Raw genomic sequence first — 19,877 nt, forward strand, 5'->3', positions numbered from 1 at the left:
ACTAGAAAACATGCTAGTTCTTGGACTTACTTCCTCTACCACTTTTCTTCCTTTTGAAGTCTCCAGGATTGGGTCTTTTAAAAAATATTTTATTTATTTATTCATGAGAGACACAGAGACATGGGCGGAGGGATAAGCAGGCTCCCTGTGGGGAGCCCCATGTGGGACTTGATCCCAGGACTCTGGGATCATGACCTGAACCAAAGGCCAACGCTCAACCTCTGAGCCACCCAAGTGCCCCCAGGATTGGGTCTTGATAAGTAAATAGTTCCTTTCTAAAGTAAAAAAGAGATTAGCTTTTGATCTCTTTGATACTTAGAGGGTGTATTCGTAGTAAAGAGACACAGACACCCTATCTCTTAAATTAATTGAGTTGTACTAGGTTTTTATTAAACATATTAAGGTCTGCCCTGTGGCAAGAATTAACACACATGGTTCATATATTTATGAAAATATTATATGTAGGGGGCTTTAGTGTGAATGTTTTCAGATTATCAGTATCCCCATAAACAAACCAGCCATCTAAGGATGGCTCATGACATGTTTTTTTTAGAAATCAAGTTCTATGGGATGAGCCATAGAACACTGACAGACACTGGCAGCCTATAGTGTCTATCTCACAGAAAAAAGAAAAGGATGTTATGATGCTGCTGTGGATTGGGAACCAAGACCTGTTGGAATGGTTGTGGAGGAGATGAGGCCATTGGGACATGGATCCCTTCACCCAGCAGTGGTGAAAGAGCCCTTGCTTAGGGAAATCTATCCGTATGTCCCCATCTGCTCCTCTATCCAGACATGGGCTCTTACTATGCATATGGGAAAAGTACCTTCCATTTCCCATCCTCAGCCTGCAAGGAATAACAAACATCACCCATGACTTCATGGAGCTAGTAAATGAATGTTAAACATCTACTTTTTAAGAGCTTCTCAGGAAAAAGGAAGTATTAGAAGCATCACTGATATTTAATTTGCAAGAAATGTTCAGAGAGAAAAAAGCAAATGAGGGTCTTCATTCTGTATGGAATCAGAATTGATTCAGCAGGGAGGATCCTTATGTCTGTGTTCCACCCCCAGGATATTGATGAGACTGTGGAGCAGACCCAAAGCCTGAACATGTATTGCCATTTTGCCAGTGGTATTGGTGAACCAAAGTACATGCCTGTTCAGTCGTGGGGACTTTTGACCCAAACTCTGGTGGAAGCCCTAGAGAACCACAATGAAGTCAACACAGTCATGGATCTGGTTCTCTTTGAGGATGCCATGCGCCATGTGTAAGTGTGCTTCTGTTCTTGCCTTTCCTCAACTGTCTCTTCTTCCCAACATCAGATGTCTTCTTCCCAATGTCAGATGTCCCAACCTTGATAAAACCAGGAAGGCAGAGCTGCTCCTGCCATGAAAATCAAGATGGCGACTCATAGAGCAGCAGTCACAGCTTCTACCACCGGCCCTGGGGGGCAGCAGGCTGCTGAACTGAGGCAGAACTGGATTTATTTCCCTGTCATTTACCATCACTAAGCATGACCACAGTGACACCAAGGGAAATTTTGAGATCATAAAAGAGATATCAGAACAGCTCAGGACCTGCATCCCTACCTCATACGAGTCTGAGGGCCAACTTTACATTAATGAGATTGAAGATTTTTGTTTAAATGCTCACATATGTCAAAAATTAAATACCCTTTTAAGGATCATTGAGTCACTGAGAGTAGTCACCAAGCCTCTCAGATGATTTATACTCACACCGATGCTGTCCCAAAACAGCTCCTTACATTTCCCAACTGAGTCATGTCTACCACCCCTCTCTGCCTTCTAGAATCTTTCCACTCTGTCCCCTGGTTCCCATGCACTTCAGCAGCACAACCCACCTCATCTTCAATTTCTCTGAGCTTCCCCTTCATTGATGATTCTAAGTGAAACCTCCCTGACCCCTGAGTTGAGGAAAACTCTTTTTTCTTCTCCATTCGGTATACCCCAGAACCTAGAAAGAGCTAAGTACCTTCCTTCTATCCCATCTCATTTCGTTGGCCCATTTAAACCACCCCCCTCCCTTATCCTTCACAAACCCCAGTTCTTCAAAAGCCCGAGTAACTGGACTTTCATACTCACCATCTCGCCTTGTCACTGCCATCTACTGACATTGACTGCTTCCCCAACATTTACCAACTCTCCTGAGTGCTTGGACCAGCTTCCCTCCTCAACTATATCTTTCTTCATGGTGGGCATCTTTGTATCACCTGGTCCTTCTGCTCCCTGGCCTCATTAGCTCCAGGGGTCATTTCCTCTATTCCCTCTCAGGCACACACTCGCATGTTCCTACCCTAGAATTTCTGTCATCAGTGATGAACCCATCTCCACAAGCCTACTCTCTGACATGTACCTCCTACCCTTCCACTCATCTGCTCTGTTTTTTTAATTCCAGATATTCTTTCTTTATCTGGTTTTATTGAGATAGAATTGGCATCTAACATTGTATTAGTTTAAGGTGGACAACATCATGATCTGACATAGGTGTAAAATACAAAATGGTTACCACAGTAAGATTAACAGTCATTCACAGGTTACGGGGTTTGTTTGTTTTCCATTGGGATGAGAATTTTAAGATATGTTCTTGTAGCAACTTTCAAATATATGATATGGTATTGTTAACTATAGTCATTGTGTTCTACATTACATCCCCAGAACTTATTTATCTTATATCTCGTATTTTGTACCTTTTGACCACCTTTATGTAATTCTTCAGCCCCATTCCCCCACCTCTGGCAACTAAAAATATGATCTCTGTTTCTATGTGTGTGTTTGTTGTGTTTCTTTTTTCTTTTTCTTTTCTTTTTTTTTTTTTTTTTTTTTGGATTCCACATATAAGTAAGATCCATATAGTATTCGTCTTTCTCTGTCTGACTTTCTCCATCTATGACTATCTCACTTCAAGGTCCTTCCATATTTTCCCAAATAAAAATACTCCAGTTACTCTTAAACTTCATCAAGACTTCATTTCATGGAGCCAACCACTTTCTCAGACTCCTTCACCCTTCTACCTACCATGGTTTTGCTATCCTCAACCACCATAAACTTCGTCATCCTGGTACAAGCTCCGCTAACTTTCCTGGCCTTATGTTCATGTGACTTAACCCCATTCTAGTTAATCCCAACTGTCTTATTCCACACCTGGTCCCAACCCTCTGAAGATTGTTGCAGAAAAACCACCACCATTTGGGCTTGGTGTGCTTCAGATTTTCAGCCACGTATATCACATGGGCCCTTGACTTGGCTGGAAACCCACCTCCACTACCGTGGGCAGTTTGCTCTCTTACCCTGCCTGTGGTGATTGCATCCCACATTTTTCTTCTTTTATCAAGCTTCTAGTTCCCATCTCTCTTTTTCCCGTTAATGAGCACATCTCTTACTTCACTGAGGTCGTGAAAGCAGCCAGAAGAGAATTCTCTTTCCCTGCCATCAAATCTAACAGCCCATCTGCATCCCACCTGCATGCCACCCACAAGTTGTATCTTCTCTACTATTTCAGTACATGAACCTTCCCTGTTCCTACCTAAGGCCAATCCCTCCATGTACATCCTGGATCTGATCTCTTAGCATCTTCTTAGTGACTTGACTCCTTCCTGAAGTTAAATTATTCATTCTCCCTCCTGCCTCCCTCCTCCTTTCTTTCCCCTCTTGTCCCATCATCATTACTTGAGTAATTTCTATCATATGTATCTACCTACAAACCTGCCATATTATTATTATCAAAGGTAATAAACAATTCCTTCACTCTCACATCATCTTCATCTCCTACACCATTTCTTTTTTGCTTCTGTTCACAGCAAACTCATCAAAATTGTTGTCTATACTTGTCATGCTTTCTCACTTCTCATTCTCTTATTGATCTATTTCTTACCAATTGAACAAAGAAGCTTTTTTTTCCAGTCACCACAGAGCCCCTTCTTGCTAAAGTCAGTTGCCACGCTGGGTCCTCACCTTATATAACTTGACTGCTCTGCTGCATTTGTCATGATTAATCACTCTGTTTACATACATCCCCCCATTCATCCACCCACCCACCAATCCACCCATCCATCCATCCATCCATCCATCCATCCATCCAACCAACAAATATCTATGGATTAGGCATACTATGAGTGCAGGGACCTTTGTTTTATTCACTGCTAGATCCCTAATACCTAGGACAGTGTCTGGAACATAGCAGGTACTTAACAAAAATTCTTAGCATGTCATTTAGGGTAAATGACGTAGAGGAAAAACAGAGAAGGAAGGGTGGAAGGGTGCTGGTTGAGAGTGGGGAGGGTGTTGATTGCAATTCTAAATAGGGCAGTCAGGAAGACCTCTCCGGAAGGGCAGCATTCGATGTGGCATGCAGGCTACCCTGAACACAGAACTCACCATGGGCCTGGTGTGTAGACCTTTGCACACATCACTTCATTTAGCCTTTACAAAAACCCTGAAGAAAGTAGAGTCTGCTCTTATCCCTATATTACAAATGAGGAGGCTATAACCCAGAGATATGGAAGAAGTTGCCTAGCACCACACACCCCAGAAATAGACAAGCCAAAGCTTATACTTGCACACTGTGGCTCCAGTGGGTTCGCCCTCAGCCATCACACTGTGGTGCTTCCTTGTCTGCATTTCCATCTTTCCCAATCCAGTGTGAGCTCCTTGTGTGCAGACTCGGTCTTGCCCACCGCTGAATCCCCAAAACAGTGTCTGGTGCATACTAGGTGGCCAGGACCAGCATCTGGGGACATCTGTTCATGAACCTCAGAAAATTTCAGTGAGCACTTTCCTTCCTTTTAAACAGCTATCAGACCCTGTGTCATAGTCTTGGAATTGAGACAAATCTCTGTCCTTTCAGGATAAATTAAATTTGGGAGAAGAGCAAGTGATTTGGTCAATGCATTTTCCAACATGGGTGATCAGACTAATACTGTTTGTAGGAAAAAATAAGGCTGTAAAGACTGGCTTGTCTCCCAAGGCTCCTTAACAGGCCCTGAAGATGGTTTTCAGAGAGAAGCCTGAGCTGCATTAGCAATGGAAAAATAAGGGGAGGCAGTTCTCAAGATTAAAGTATATTTGGGAATATAATTTCATGTACGCTTGTTTAAAAACATCAGTTCCCCATGACATTGTCTTTGCATTGCCTTCCTCTCCCCTCCCCATCTATCCCCTTCTGCCCCCTTCTGTCCTTTCTCTTCCCCTCCCCCCCACTCCTGTCCCCTGGGGCCTCTTGACCCTCTGCTACCTCTACCAGACACATAGAGCAGAAACACCCCCCTTATGCCAGAAAATGGAATGTCTACCAACAGTGAGAAACATAAGACCTAAGAGTGACAGAAGATTCGTGGCCTCATGTCACTGCCCACGATGCCCGAGGAAGAGAGGATTCTTTCCAGGGAGGTCCAACTTCTGATACCCAGGGTGGGAGCAGGGTGAGGCAGAGCAGGATGGAGGCTGTAGCACCCCTCAGGAACCCACAGGGCTGGTCGAGGGGCCAAGATAAGGGTATATGTTCATAGGTGCAATGAGGCTTATGCTCTTTTTTTTTTTTTTTTTTACAATTCTATATTTTCACTGGGTTTTTTTTTATTATTATTATTGGAGTTCAATTTGCCAACATATAGCATAACACCCAGTGCTCATCCCACCAAGTGCCCCCCTCAGTGCCTGTCACCCAGTCACCCCAACCCCCCACCCACCTCCCTTTCCACTACCCTTTGTTCATTTCCCAGAGTTAGGTGTCTCTCATGTTTTGTCACCCTCACTGATATTTTCACTCATTTTCTCATTTTGATTTTATCATCTAGCTCTTTCTTCTTACCACATGAGTTCTTAGCCAGCTCTCTGGTCTGCTAATTTTTCCTGCTGCTTTTATGCTGAACCCAACCATGGAGCACTGAGTAGGGGTTATGGGCACAGGTTCTAGAGACAGAGCCAGACCCACATTCAAATCCTGGGTCTGCCACTCATTGGCTGTGGTGTTCGGCAGAGGACACTGAACTTCCCTGAGCTGCAGTTTCCTCCTCTGGGAAGTGAGGATAATGAGAATGTCTATGTTGTAGGGTTGTTGCTATGTGTGCACAGTACTTCATGCTTAACGAGCAGTCCATAGATGCTAGGCTTTTTCTTTGTGCTGTTGTGTCCTTCATGGTACCATTTTGCTCTCTTGCTGATTTTCTTCACCATTCCAGCAAATTTTTATTCTGCGTTTCCTTAAAGTTTCACACCAACTCTTTTCCCCTGCTTTTGGCATAATCCTTATCTTTTTGCTTTGTTTATTGGCTCCCACAGAGATTCTGCCTTTTTTGTTCTCTTAGCGTCACTTAACAAAAAAGGAACATTAGATGTCCTTATCTTGTGCCTCTTCCTTTGTGTATCTTATCCATTCTCTAGGGCATGTGTGTGCACATGTGTGTGCATATGTACACACGTACATATGCATATGTATGCACATATGTGTGTGCATACATACATGTTTGTACACATGTATGCATTGTGCGTGCATATGTGTGTGCTTTTGTAGCCCTCAATAAGCCTCCTTCCTCCAGCTGTGCTGTGGTACATCTTTAGCTTTTGTTTTTAATCTCACAGGAATTCAGTAATGGGCTTAACTTAGACTGCACTGGTTTTCTCGCCCAGGAGCCCTTCAGAATATTGATCTTTTTTTAAAATTTTGTAATTTGAATGCAGAGTCCTTTGCCCTCATCAGAGGTTGTTAATGAATCCCCAGCTGGAGTCCAGTGCTGACAGTTGCAGACTGAACCATTCTTCTCTGGGAATTTAAGAACTAATGATGCATTTCCCATTTAGATATTGAATAGCAGGAACCGTGTTAAACTGAGTTCAGGCCTTCCAGAATAGAGAGGGTGTGGGGTGGCCCAGAGAACCCAGGTGAACTTCTCCTCCAAAGAGAACCCGGATGCCTTAGCACCTCAGTTTCTCTTTTATCCTTGGAGTCCAGCACCCCCTAATATAGACACAAAACTGCTGAGTCCTTCTCCTAGCATAATGTGTAATTGTGTACATCCTCCCAGATGTGATGCTGACTATAAGGTACGTGTTCTGTTTCAGTTTAACCAAAATTTATTGACTACCTTCAATGTGATGGGACTATAGAGGATACAAGATGAGTATACACACTGTCCTGATGCCTCAAAACTAGGATTTAATAAGGGAGCCAGAGAAAGTGTAAATCTATCTGATACGAGACAGAGTCAAAGTATCCCAATTAAATAATTATAAAGGGGAAAAGCAAAACCATAAAGGAACTAAGCATAGGTCAATAAATAATGCCTAAATACTTAGGGGAATTAATTTTCACTACAAAAAGTTAGTGACTTACAATTTTAAATCCAGAAAGCCAGAATTTTCTACACATCCAAAAACACATTAAAACTGAGAGGTGAAAGTGACAAATTGGAGGGATGTTTCAGAACACACCTAAAGGGGTCTTACAAATCTAGAACAGTTCAGTTAAGAAGTGGGCGTTCAGGGCACCTAGGTGGCACAGAGAGGAGCATGTGACTCTTGACCTCAGGGTCATGAGCTCAAGTCCCATGCTGAGTATAGAGATTACTTAAATAAATAAAACTTTTTTAAAAAGAGGGCAATGGACATGAAAAGGAAATTAATAAAATAAAAAATATATACTTAATCATGAATGTGTTTAATTCCCTAGATATCAAAGAAATAAAATTTGAAATCATATTTTCAACCATTCAATTGGCAAAAAATTAAAAAAATATATATAAAACACAGTGTTAACAAGAGTGGGGCCCAGACTCTTCCTACCTGCTAGTAGGTGGGCATTATTGACTTAACCTGCACTCCTGCTAGGGTTTCCTTCTTAGTAGCAAATGTATCTCACAGGAGAGAAGAGGCATCGAGGACCCACAAACATTTAGTTTACCGATTCTGCTTATGACCCAGTCATATCAGACCCAGTGTATGTCAGAAATGTGCAATAGTAAGAAAACTCAAGCCACAGGTCAAGAGGAGCCCTGTAACAACCTACATGCTCATATTTTGTTGATGTGTCAAGTCCCACTCATCCAAACTCTCCCCACCCCACCCCAGCCCTTCCTCTAAATTGGTATAACTGCCCTTAAGTTGTTCTATCCACCAATTGCCTTTTGCTTAATGTGAATGTGTTATTTGTCATTATAATACCATTAACACAAGGCAGACACAGGACTGTAGCCTACACAGTTTAATCTCAGATGTATGCTCTACTCTGATTGTTTGACTCCACCTGCATTCTTGTTCTGCTCATTTCTTCAATTCCAAGGTCACTGACACCTGTAATTTCGTCCCCCTTATCCATTTCTTCACAGTGGCTTGATCACTGTGCTATGTGTTCCCAAGTTTTCTGACTTAACACATTCTAATTAAACTCACACAATCTAACATGGTCTTACCCTTCAAAATACTAGACCCGAAAAAAAAAAAAGAAAAAAAAAATACTAGACCTGCCATTTGATCAATTCTACCCAAGAAGTTGATAAATTGGTGCCATCATTCTGGGAGGTAGCTTTTCAATATGTTTCAAGAGCCATAAAAATTGTCTTACTGTTTGACTTGGCAGTTTTTCTTTTAGGAATCTGTCCTGTGGACGTGATGACAGAGAGAACGAAAAATATTTACATAGCATTATTTATTACTGGAAAATGTTGGAAACAACCTAAATATCCAATAGCAGGCTATTGCAGACAAGGAATTTATTCTGTTGTTCCACATTAAAAGCATGGCTTAGCGAGTACTCAGTGGTGTAGGAAAATATTAAATATTGCTAAATGGAAAAGTGATTTCAAAACACTGGTTAGTATACAATGTGAACACAGTTTTGAAAATAGGATAGATATATATCAAACTTTCAGATGTAATAAGTGTATATACCCACATATACACACTTGTAAACACACAGACTCTAGAAAAAAGTCCAGAAGGGCATAGAGTTAATGTCAGTTGTGTTCATTGCTGTCCAGTAAGTAGAATCATAAGTATTTCTGTATTTTGTGCAATGAGTAGTTATTGTTTTTTTAAAGGTTTATTTATTTATTTATTTATTCATGAGAGACACACAGAGAGAGGCAGAGACATAGGCAGAGGGAGAAGCAGAACCCCTGCGGGGAGCCAATGTGGGACTCAATCCCAGGACTCTGGGATCATGACCTGAGCCAAAGGCAGACACTCAACCACTGAGCCACCCAGGTGCCCAGTTATTGTTTTTAAGATGAGAAAAGAACGAGAGTAGGAGTTATTTTTATAAAGAATGTAGTTACTTTACATAAGGTACATACATAGCTCTAAGAGGAATGAAGAACCTGGAGAAGAGTCTATGGACAGCCTGATGTAGGAACAGCATTTGAAGGCTTGGTGAGACAGGGGGTGGAGGGTCTTCTGCAGGATGTAGTCTAAGCCCAGAGCCTGGGAATCTTTCCTCATTGCTGGGCAGGAATATGGGTACTGAGAGAGCCAAATATAGCTAAAAGGGGATGAATCCAGAAGCCAAGGTAGTGGGTGTCTTGTAGGTTGACACCAAGAACCTACATTCATTACAAGGGCATCAATGTCCAGGGTTCTCTGTTATTCTGCTGACTTGAATTTTACTTCTCTCTTTAGAGGAACAAATAGTTCTGTTCCTGCTGGTTCTTTGGCCTCCCTTGAATTTTTTCTTCACTTTTCTCTCTTTCTTGCCCCCTTGTCTTGCCTAAAAGCACAAGTAGGTGAGGCAAAGTGCTGTGGGAGGTATGACAGAGTCAGGCTCAGCTGGAGGAGAGGCTAGAGGGTGAGTCGGGGTCCCCTCCAGTCCTGCCTGGCTGCCATGAACTCTTCCTCCACTATCACTAGTTCACTTGCCACCAGCTTTGGCTTTTAGCAAAAAGCAGGAGGGACTTCCACCCATTTGGGCAAGAAGGTGAGGCCAGGTCTGGGGACAATTTAACTCCTGTTTCCTGCTGCTCAGCCCATGACATGCCTCCAAACAAGGTTCTAGTTCTCACTTGGACCATGGCACCTGCTCCTCATAGAGGAAAGTCTGATCAAAGCCACGTGCCTCTGCTCCTTCTCTGCAGCTGTCACATCAACCGCATCTTGGAGTCCCCACGGGGAAATGCTCTGCTGGTCGGTGTGGGTGGGAGCGGCAAGCAGAGTCTGACAAGGCTTGCGGCTTTCATCAGCTCCATGGATGTATTCCAGATCACGCTGCGGAAAGGCTACCAGATCCAGGACTTCAAGGTAAGAAACAGCTCCCCCTCCAATCACCCACAGCTCCCTGTCACCCTTCATTAGCTCTTCACTCCCCTTGCTCAGAACCCCCCCATGAGGGACTGGCCATTCCCTTCTTCAGTTTTGGGCTGGTGACACAAGGGGCTCTTTTCTCATTAGACCCAGGCATGCATTTGTAAAACCTCTGCTACTTCAGCTCCATCTGCATAGCCTTGGCTTTCACTAGATCAGAGGCACATCTCTGTCAAATTTAGCACCCAGCTCCCTCACAGCTGTGGTAGGCTTTGAAGGAATTCTGACAGTCTGCCCAAGTTCTGTAAGAAATTCGTATTTTAGAAGACAGTTCCAGTAACCACCAGGTAGTGGGAGCTGACATTTCCTGGTTCTAGACATTAAGCACTTAGCAGCCATGCTGCATGCTCTGGAAAGGGGGGAACGGATTTATACGATCTTCAGAGGTCACTGAAGTCCCCTCCCTTTTGTGCCTGCCTATAGCTGTGGCAAGGTCAGGAGTCCTGATGTAATTTCCACCAGGATGCTGCACTTGCTGTCCCTAGGAGAATTCCAGCCAGCATGGAGCCAGACCTACCCACTTGCTTAATAATCTCTCAGCCAGGGGTGCTCACTGCTCTGAAACCACAGCTCAGCCTCTCAATGACTGGCTGGATCTAAGGTCATATGCGAATTTCATGTTAGATCAATCTTCAGTGGTCAAAAAAAAAAGGAGTAAACAAGATAGTGCATATGAGAATTACCTACTTACAGAATGATCTAAGACATTAGTGTATTAGGTTCTCAACCTCAGCTATACACCAGAATCCCCTTCAAATAATGCTGACACCTGCATCACCCTCCAGAAATTTGGGCTTAACTAGTCTGAGAAATGGCCCGGGCATCAAGACTTTTCAAAGCATCTCCCAGATGGTTCCGGTGAGAGTTGAGAAACGTTATCTTAGCTAATTCTGTAAATGCATAAGGTTGAGAACGGTTGATATTAAAAGAAGTTCACTAACTTTAAAGGGGAATTATATATAGGACATGAAAAAAGCTTTGCTGTAAGGAAATGCATGAGGCTCTCAAAATGAGCTTTGAGTGGTACAAACGAGAAGAGCAAGATCAGGGACTGATGGCTGAGCTTTGTGAGAGGGATAGAGAGATTGAACCAAGATTGACTAAGCTGGAAAAATTCGGGGCTTGGCATCCAAGCCTAAAACTTCATCCACCTGCAATTTTGAATGGATATAATTTCCTAACAGATGATCTTGTGTGTGTGTGCGTGTTCCCTAGTATATTTTATTCCAAAACAAAGCTTTTGCTGGAGCGAGTCATGAGAACACAAGACACTGTTAGCATAAGACACATTCATCATCCGGATCAGTAGCCCCAAATACGTGACTCTCCTGTCAAGACCAAGAGCAATTGCTTGCCTTCTGGGGCAGGTAATTCACTTATATGATGATATAAGTAACACAGATGAACAGGGACTATCTCTGTCCCTTTGGAAATCTGTTACCTCTTTGCACAAAGCAGGAGCTCCAAAAGCTCATACAGGAGCCACAGTGTTTGTATGATTTAAAGATCACAATGTTTAATTTTACTTGTCCACCTCTATTGGGATTGAGACCATATTTCCCTACTTGTCAGTACAAAATAGCACTCCTTCCTAACTTTCCATTGCTGTTTTGCTTTGTTTCCCATTAAAGTAGATGAGGAAATGATCCCATTCCTAAAGAGTGGGTTTGGGACCTCTTTCAATAAGTCCATCTTCCCAAAGATCTCTAATATTGATAATTTCTACAGATGGACCTGGCCAGTTTGTGTCTGAAAACTGGGTTGAAAAATCTCAGCACAGTGTTTCTCATGACCGACGCCCAAGTGGCTGATGAGAAGTTCCTTGTGCTCATCAATGATCTCCTGGCATCTGGTAAGAAACCCTTTGCACTTGAATGTAGATTCCCCCTGGAGTCAGAGTCATTCCAAAGTGCTCCAAGATCCAGAGAACTAGGTCCTGATAGAGGACTGGTTCTTTAAGACCCTTCTAGGGTCAGTGATGTGCCTTATCCTTTCATTGCAAACAGACAGTAATCTCGGGGCTCTCTTACTGGAACTAGATCTGATCATTGGGAAAAAAAACATGTTAAGGGTCTGCTGAGCCCAAAGAGAAGGTGCTGTTCCCTTCCCATATTCAAGACAGAGAGAAACTAGAATGTGTGCAGTATTTCAGGTATATTAGATATTGGCAAGAAGATACACAGAGAATTTGCACACAATAGGGCAATATTAGGCTACTAATTTAGTCAAGGATTCAGAACCTGATGCAAGCAAAGTAGAAGCAATAGAAAATGTAGAATATCTCTAAAATGGTTTTCCTTGGTTTCCAAAAATCTGTCAACCATCCTGGGGCTCTGTCAGTAAAATATAGGACTTCATTGGAAAGTTCAGTTGTGATACTTTACTATCCTTATTTATTTAGGAATTATGTCAACCATTCTGGGTAAAAAAAAATTACACACACACACACACACACATGCATATATATAAACATAACCTGATATATATATAAGTATATATACCCAAGAGTACAAGACAATAGAGGACTTGAATTAATGCATTTACAGAAATGGGAGGTGTGTGTTTTTGCATTTATATTCATTAAACCTAGAATATGCTTTCCTGGCTCTTAAACCAAATTTGGCATCTGCAAAACTACCTCTTCATCTGGATTAAGAACAGAGTCAATGCACAGATGTTCCAGAACAAAATTTCTGCCTCTAGCTTTTCAGCGTTTGAAAGCCCTGGTATCCACAGTCCACCCCCTCGACTGGCTAACTGAATTCTTTTTAGTTTATGAAATCCAGAACTGTGATCACAGCATATTTCTCCATAGTCTATCCCATGCAATCCCTAGCAATGTCACTGCTTCTAATCATTGTCTGCTTCAAATTTTGTTTGCTTATACTCTAGGTCATTTTGCCATCACCCATGAAGAGCCGCTGGTCCCTTGTCCTGATCATGTACTAACAGGCTCTATGTGCAATCTTTGGATTGCTTCTGATGAGGATTAGAGTCCCAAGGTCCTTACTGTGCTGTCTGTAAGCATTATACTGATTTCTACTACAAAGTTACTTTATATACGGAAGTTTACCTTACTAGCTCCTATTCCTTTTCTTCTCCAACCCAATACATTTTCTTCAATCTAAATACTGTCTTAACATCCTACCACTTTCCTCAGCAGTATTTTTTTTATTTTATTTTTATTTACGATAGTCACACAGAGAGAGAGAGAGAGAGAGAGGCAGAGACACAGGCAGAGAGAGAAGCAGGCTCCATGCACCGGGAGCCCGACGTGGGATTCGATCCCGGGTTTCCAGGATCGCGCCCTGAGCCAAAGGCAGGCGCCAAACCGCTGCGCCACCCAGGGATCCCTCCTCAGCAGTATTTTATTACAATGTTGCCTCATCTTTTATTTTACTAAATAATGAGGTGTCCAACAGTGCTCCCACCTTGTGCCCTAAAGTTTAATTTCTAAAACAATCCAAAAAGGTAAAAAATTGTGTTTCCAAAAACTTATGGCCTTGGAAAAACCAGACATGTTGCCAGCCTCACTCTGTATTTTGGTTGGCTTCATTCCAGCCAGGTCACCTTCTCCTAAAATAATGTCTGAGACACAGAAATTTATATGCATTCACCAATTGAAATTTTATTTATCAATTAAGTATTTTTAATTTTTCATTTAGAAGACAACTTTCTCAAGTTTAAATGAATTTCTGAAGCCCTGCCCAGTGAGAGCATAATGTAATCAGCTTGCTCCAAGGTCATGAAGTTTCAAGTTCATATTCCTCCTTTAAATCTTCTATATAAAAATAAGATTTACATGCACCCATTAAAATGGAGGTGAACTTAGAAGTAATACTTCTCTGATATTCCTCTCTTTGTTCTTAGCCACTTTGACAGGGAGAACTAGAGCATATCTTAGTTCTAATTTTCCCTGTCAAATAAATAATTTGCTAGAAATTAATTGACTGCCAGTCCAGAGAGGGCTTCAGGAATTCCTCAGGACCTCCACACCCCCTTCATTTTTCAATTTTGTGGGGTTGTGCAATCCCTCCACTCTTGGATAACACAGGGCAGACTGTGACACTGTGTCAGGCTACCTTGCCATGAGCTCATCCCTCTCTAGTTATCCATAAGTCCTATTAGTTTAGAGATAGAGGTACAGTGAGTGTATTCCACTGATTCAACTCTCCCCCCAAAATATCCTCCTCCATATCCTACTAATATGATGCCATAGGCTCTCTGGCTTCCTCTCACACTCCTTTAGCTCATTGTTTTATTCCTTGATTTCCTGATGCCATTTCCAAAATCAAACTCTAATGGTAATTCAGTGCTTGAATCCCACTTCTGACACTAACCAAACATTTCAGAACCTATCATTATGCCAGTTGCATCTCAGTTGGATTACAGATTGACAGGAAGAAATCCTCCATGCAAAGTTTAAAAATTAAGTATAGTTCTTAGCTTAATTAGCAAAAGGTACATAATTGCCTAAGAAGTTGGGTGGCCATACAGATCAGAAACAAAGGAAACATATCTTTGAATCACTTCTCTCGGCTGCCAGAGCCCCACCTTGGCATCATGTAGCTGCTGGTGAAACTATGTGTGAAAATCTAGTCCTTCCTGAATCTGATAAGTCCAGATTTTGCTATATCCTTATTGCCCTATTTTATAATAATTCCTGAAGAATGCACACTGGCCATCAAACCCAAGTATTTAAGAAATTCTTATAAAATATGTCTTCTCTTCATTCTTAAACCAAACTCAGAACCAGCAAGGCCCAATCCTAATCTCAAGGGAGGAAATGGAATCATTCCCTGGCTTTTTAGTACAGCACAACTGTCTCCAACTTTCACACATTCCAGAAAGTCCATTTTACTGCAGTCTAAGCTGAGACAACCTCATCTGCTCCAGGTGTGGTGTCTCTTCCTTTCCAAACTCTGCCAGGTTTCATACTTTATTTTATTTTGGGATCTTATGTTGGGATTTTCCTTCTGCTTTTCAAAAGGTTTAAATTTCCCTCCAAAGTTAACATTTCTCTTCCCTGGCCCAAACTAAATCACTTTCCATTTCTTCATATATTCAGGATCCACTTATTAAGCTCCCGTGTTCCAGTCGGTAAGTGATGCACTCAAAGATGAGTATCATACACTCTTTATGTGGCGCATCAAAATAGTTTATAACCAGCTGGGGCTCCCTTGTTAAAAAGTCCTGTGCCTCTCCATGTCTGAACCAAATTGTCCTTTTCATATGTGAGCCAGTATCCTGTCAGTATATAGAACATGAAAAGATCACCTCATCATCCGGAATCCTAAAATGATTAGATCCAGAGTTGATGTGTTAGTAATCTTCACCCATCACATAAAAATTTGGAATGTGGGGGGTGCATGGTGGCTCAGTGAATTGAGCAGTTGACTTGATTTCAACTCAGGTCATGATCTCAGGGCTGTGAGATCAAGCACCACATTGGGCTCTGCACTGAGCATGGAGCTTGCTCACGATTCTCTCCATCTCCCTCTGCTCCTCCCCCCACTCATATGTGTGCTCACTCACTCTCTTTCTAAAAAAAGAAAAGAAAATTTGGAGTCTGGAAATATTCATAACAGACTTGCTATTGGATTGTTATTCTCCCATAAGACCCAGAACTACATATCCTGATGGGCCATTTTTGCTTTACATATATGGAGATCTGGCCCAGTCTCCCTGGAAAGAGAAAAGACAAAGTGTGGGACAAAAAGAGAAGCCATCCAGCATGCACCAGATCCCCTGAAAATACTTATGATCTCCACCAGATGTGTCCTCAAACCACAGATGTGGAAATTTAAATCAGCACCTGGTTGGCTCTCCGGCTACCAAACAGAAATGCCAAAGGATATGAATAATCATTCTTTCCTTTCCTTCACATGGTGCTAAATTTCCACATAAGTTTTTGAGACTATGTCCCTGTGCATTCTCCTATATTACTGACCTCTCCATTATCATCTCTACCCAAGAGATAATCAACTGCCACCCATTTTACCCCTTAGCTAGCCATTCCTGAATCCAAATCATAGCTATCGTAACTACACCACTGATCTTTTCATCTGTTGTTTCAACAAATGTAGACACTTCTTTTTTTTTTTTTTAAGATCTATTTATTTACTTGAGAGAGAGAAGGAGAGCACAAATGGGGGAAGGATCAGAGAGACAGGAAGAGAAATCCTCAAGCAGATTCCCTGCTGAACACAGAGCCTGAAGCGGGGCTCAATCCCAAGATACTGAGATCATTATCTGAACCAAAATTGAGAGTCAAATGCTCAACCAACGGAGTTACCCAGACACTCCAATAAATATAGACACTTCTTAACTCATCCCCCACCTCCTAGGCAGTACTTCCTCTAATCCATTCTCCTCACTGCTTCCAAAAGGTCTTTCTAAAATAGTTTCTTCATTGGTTTCTAACTAAACGCAGGAGAAAAATCCAAGAAAATACCCTGCTGTTGACCTGCTCTATGATCTAGTAATTCCTAACTCTCTGAAATAACACACTATACTTCCTTAACATCCTTATACTATTTCTTTTGAGCTTTATGCCCTCTCCTCCTTTGTCCGGATTAACTTCTATCCATAGCACAAAATTTATCTTGAGCATTCTCTCTCTAGAACATCTTCACTGATCACTGTCACCCCTAAGAGTGAGAAAAACCCCTCCACATTTCTACAGCACTCCATGCCTGCACACACCACCATTGTACTGAAACAGCATTGTAAATTTACAAAAGGCAGAGACTATATTGTCTGTCATTGGTTGATTTTTTTTTTATGATAGTCACGCAGAGAGAGAGAAAGAGAGAGAGAGGCAGAGACACAGGCAGAGGGAGAAGCAGGCTCCATGCACCGGGAGCCCAACGTGGGATTCGATCCCGGGTCTCCAGGATCACGCCCTGGGCCAAAGGCAGGCGCCAAACCGCTGCGCCACCCAGGGATCCCGATTTTTTTTTGTTATTAAATAACGTAGGGATACAAAAGGAAAATGATTAAGTAACTACTGCCCAATTTAGGAAATAAAACAATGCTGATAGAATTATAACCCTCCATCATTCATATTGTCAATAGTTACCACATCTCTGGTCCCATAATTAGTATTCAGGAGGAATTTGTTGAACTAAGGTGTGTGATATCATGAGAATGATGTGCTGTCTTATGTATTAGATATCACTGTTGCACATGTGCTTTGAGATGGCTTTCAGGCATGCAGAGTGAGGTGCACAGGTCCTGAAACAGCCACCACACTCCCCTTCTCTCTTTCCCTTGAGGCCAGAGAAATGTTCTGGAAAAATGAGGCCAGAGCCTTACCTTAGCGTCATCTGTTTTGTCATCAAGCTCCAACTAACAGAAGCATTTAAAACTATAAGGATCTCCTCCTCCAGAAGCAGTTATGGCCTCTGAAAATCCCACAGGAGCACAGAGAAGATGAGTCTGACTTGGAAAGTATCAGGGCACAATAATGATGGCACAAATTGGAGGCAGAAATAATGTTTCCCAAATTTTGGCCTTAGGAGGAAACTTTTCAAATATTTAAATAGGCTCTGCCTCTATTCACGTCTCCAAATCCCCTCCACAGTTCAATCCCCTGCTTTTAGTAACTACCTATGTCACACAATAAATGACAGCTATATTGTCAGGAGAAATTGGAGGAACAACTTGAAGATACAGACTTTGCTCCCAAATCAGAGGCACTACGTTCCATCTGGGGACCTTCTTCTTAAGGGCTCTTGGGACCTAGTGGCAGACAGCAACATCCTTAGAGCACAGAGAAAGTCTCCAATGGCCTGGTGCTTTCAGCCTCTCAGCCCTATGGGTATCACATAAACCAGAGTAGCAAATTTGTTTTTCTATCCAGGGTCAGAAAGTTAATATCCTCAGTTTTATAGACCAGATAGTCTCTGTCACAGCTATGCAACTCTGTTGTTTTATTGGGAAAACAGCCATAGACAATATGTAAATGAGTGATTGCTGCTGTGACCAATAAAACTTTATTTATGGACAGTAAAATTCGAATCTCCTATAATTTTTACAAGTCATTAAGCGTTATTATTTTAATTTTTTCAACCATTTAAAATTGTAAGAATCATTCTTAGCTTCCAGGCCGTGCACATAGAGGCAGCAGGCCAGATTAGCCTATAGACTATAGTTGGACTTTCCATTTCAAGTATGTTATACATAAAACATCAACAGAACTGGAGCACCTGGGTAGCTCAGTAGGTTAAGTGTCTGCTTTGGCTAAGGTCATGATCCCAGGGGACTGGGATCGAGTCCCAGAATCGTGTTTCCTGCTCAGTAGGGAGTCACTGCTCATTCTCACTCTCTCTCACTCTCTCTCTCTCAAATAAATGAAATCTTAAAAAAAAAAAAAAAGAACCTAGGTCTCCCATATTTTGAATAATAGAAAGGCAAAGGATACAGACCGTGCTATTACAGATGTTCTAAAACCAAAGAGGGGATGCCTGGGTGGCTCAGCGGTTGGGTGTCTGCCTTTGGCTCGGGCGTGATCCTGAGTTCCAGGATCAGGCTCCCTGCATGAAGTCTGCTTCTCCCTCTGCCTGTATCTCTGTGTCTCTGTCTCTGTCTCTCTCTCTCTCTCTGTCTGTCTCTCATGAATAAATAAGTAAAATCTTAAAAAAAAAAAAAAAGAAAGAAAGAAAGAATGGAAGTCCTCGCAGGAGGGCTCTAAAGTTAACAGAGACAGGAATGCAGATTATCAGAGACGTGAGGGAAAAAAAAAAAAAAGAATACAGACCAGCGTAGACATGAAGGAAGAAGGAATACAGTCAACTCCTGAACCTGGATGAGTATGGGTCATGTCAACTCCATCTGAGTGTTGTTGCTCTTTTTAAAACTTCTCTGAACTCCTTAATTCCCAACACATGCTAAATACTATTTCATTTTCTTAGAGTTTCCTCTGACCTCTGTTTTTATCAAATGAGACAGAATGGGGTTGTTCCATTAATAAGACCTTAGTTTTAACAAGTTATAGCTCAGAGTGTTTTATATGCATGCTACAAAATAGCTTAATGAATGGGAGTTAAATCAAGTTTGTCCAATTAAGGGAAGAAAGTAAGTGATCGCTTTCATGATAATCCTTTTTTTTTTTTTCATTTTGACCTTTGAAACGATTAAGTCTAATTAGTATAAAATCCTTACTGAACTCCTGCCTGGGTTAGTGTGGTCAGACTATGAAGGCCAGAAATGTATTGGAAGCTGGCATGAGTTTCCTTCAGATAAAGTAGTTCAAGGAAGTGCCACAGCTGCAGTGATATAAAATCAGAATTCCCGTCACTCTAATTAGTTATAGACCGTTTGCCAAGCCACCCACCTTTGAGGACCTCATCCAAGTCCACAAGGAGGTAACATGGGTAGGGTGGCCCCAGTAGCTTCTTCAACCTCCTGCATTTCTATGATGTTCCCATTTCTGTGTCAGTTATGGGGGAATTTCTCTCATTGAGAAGACCCAGTTCCAGGACACCTGGATGACTTGGTGGTTGAACATCTGCCTTTGGCTCAGGTCATGATCCTGGGGTTCTGGGATCTAGTCCCGCACTGGGCTC

The 19,877-nt window shown here is 42.0% G+C and overlaps 1 protein-coding gene across 1 annotated transcript in view; it reads left to right on the forward strand.

Moving 5' to 3' along the window:
- Positions 1–19,877, forward strand: part of DNAH9 (dynein axonemal heavy chain 9) — a 329,643-nt gene that overhangs the window by 184,843 nt on the left and 124,923 nt on the right. Inside the window, exons 43-45 of the mRNA XM_025428358.3 lie at positions 1,075–1,271; positions 10,083–10,245; positions 12,037–12,160. Coding sequence (XP_025284143.2) covers positions 1,075–1,271; positions 10,083–10,245; positions 12,037–12,160 — 484 coding nt within the window. The remainder of the gene's footprint in view (positions 1–1,074; positions 1,272–10,082; positions 10,246–12,036; positions 12,161–19,877) is intronic.

Source organism: Canis lupus, chromosome 5 (assembly GCF_003254725.2).
Source record: "Canis lupus dingo isolate Sandy chromosome 5, ASM325472v2, whole genome shotgun sequence".
In the NCBI taxonomy this organism is placed as follows: domain Eukaryota; kingdom Metazoa; phylum Chordata; class Mammalia; order Carnivora; family Canidae; genus Canis; species Canis lupus.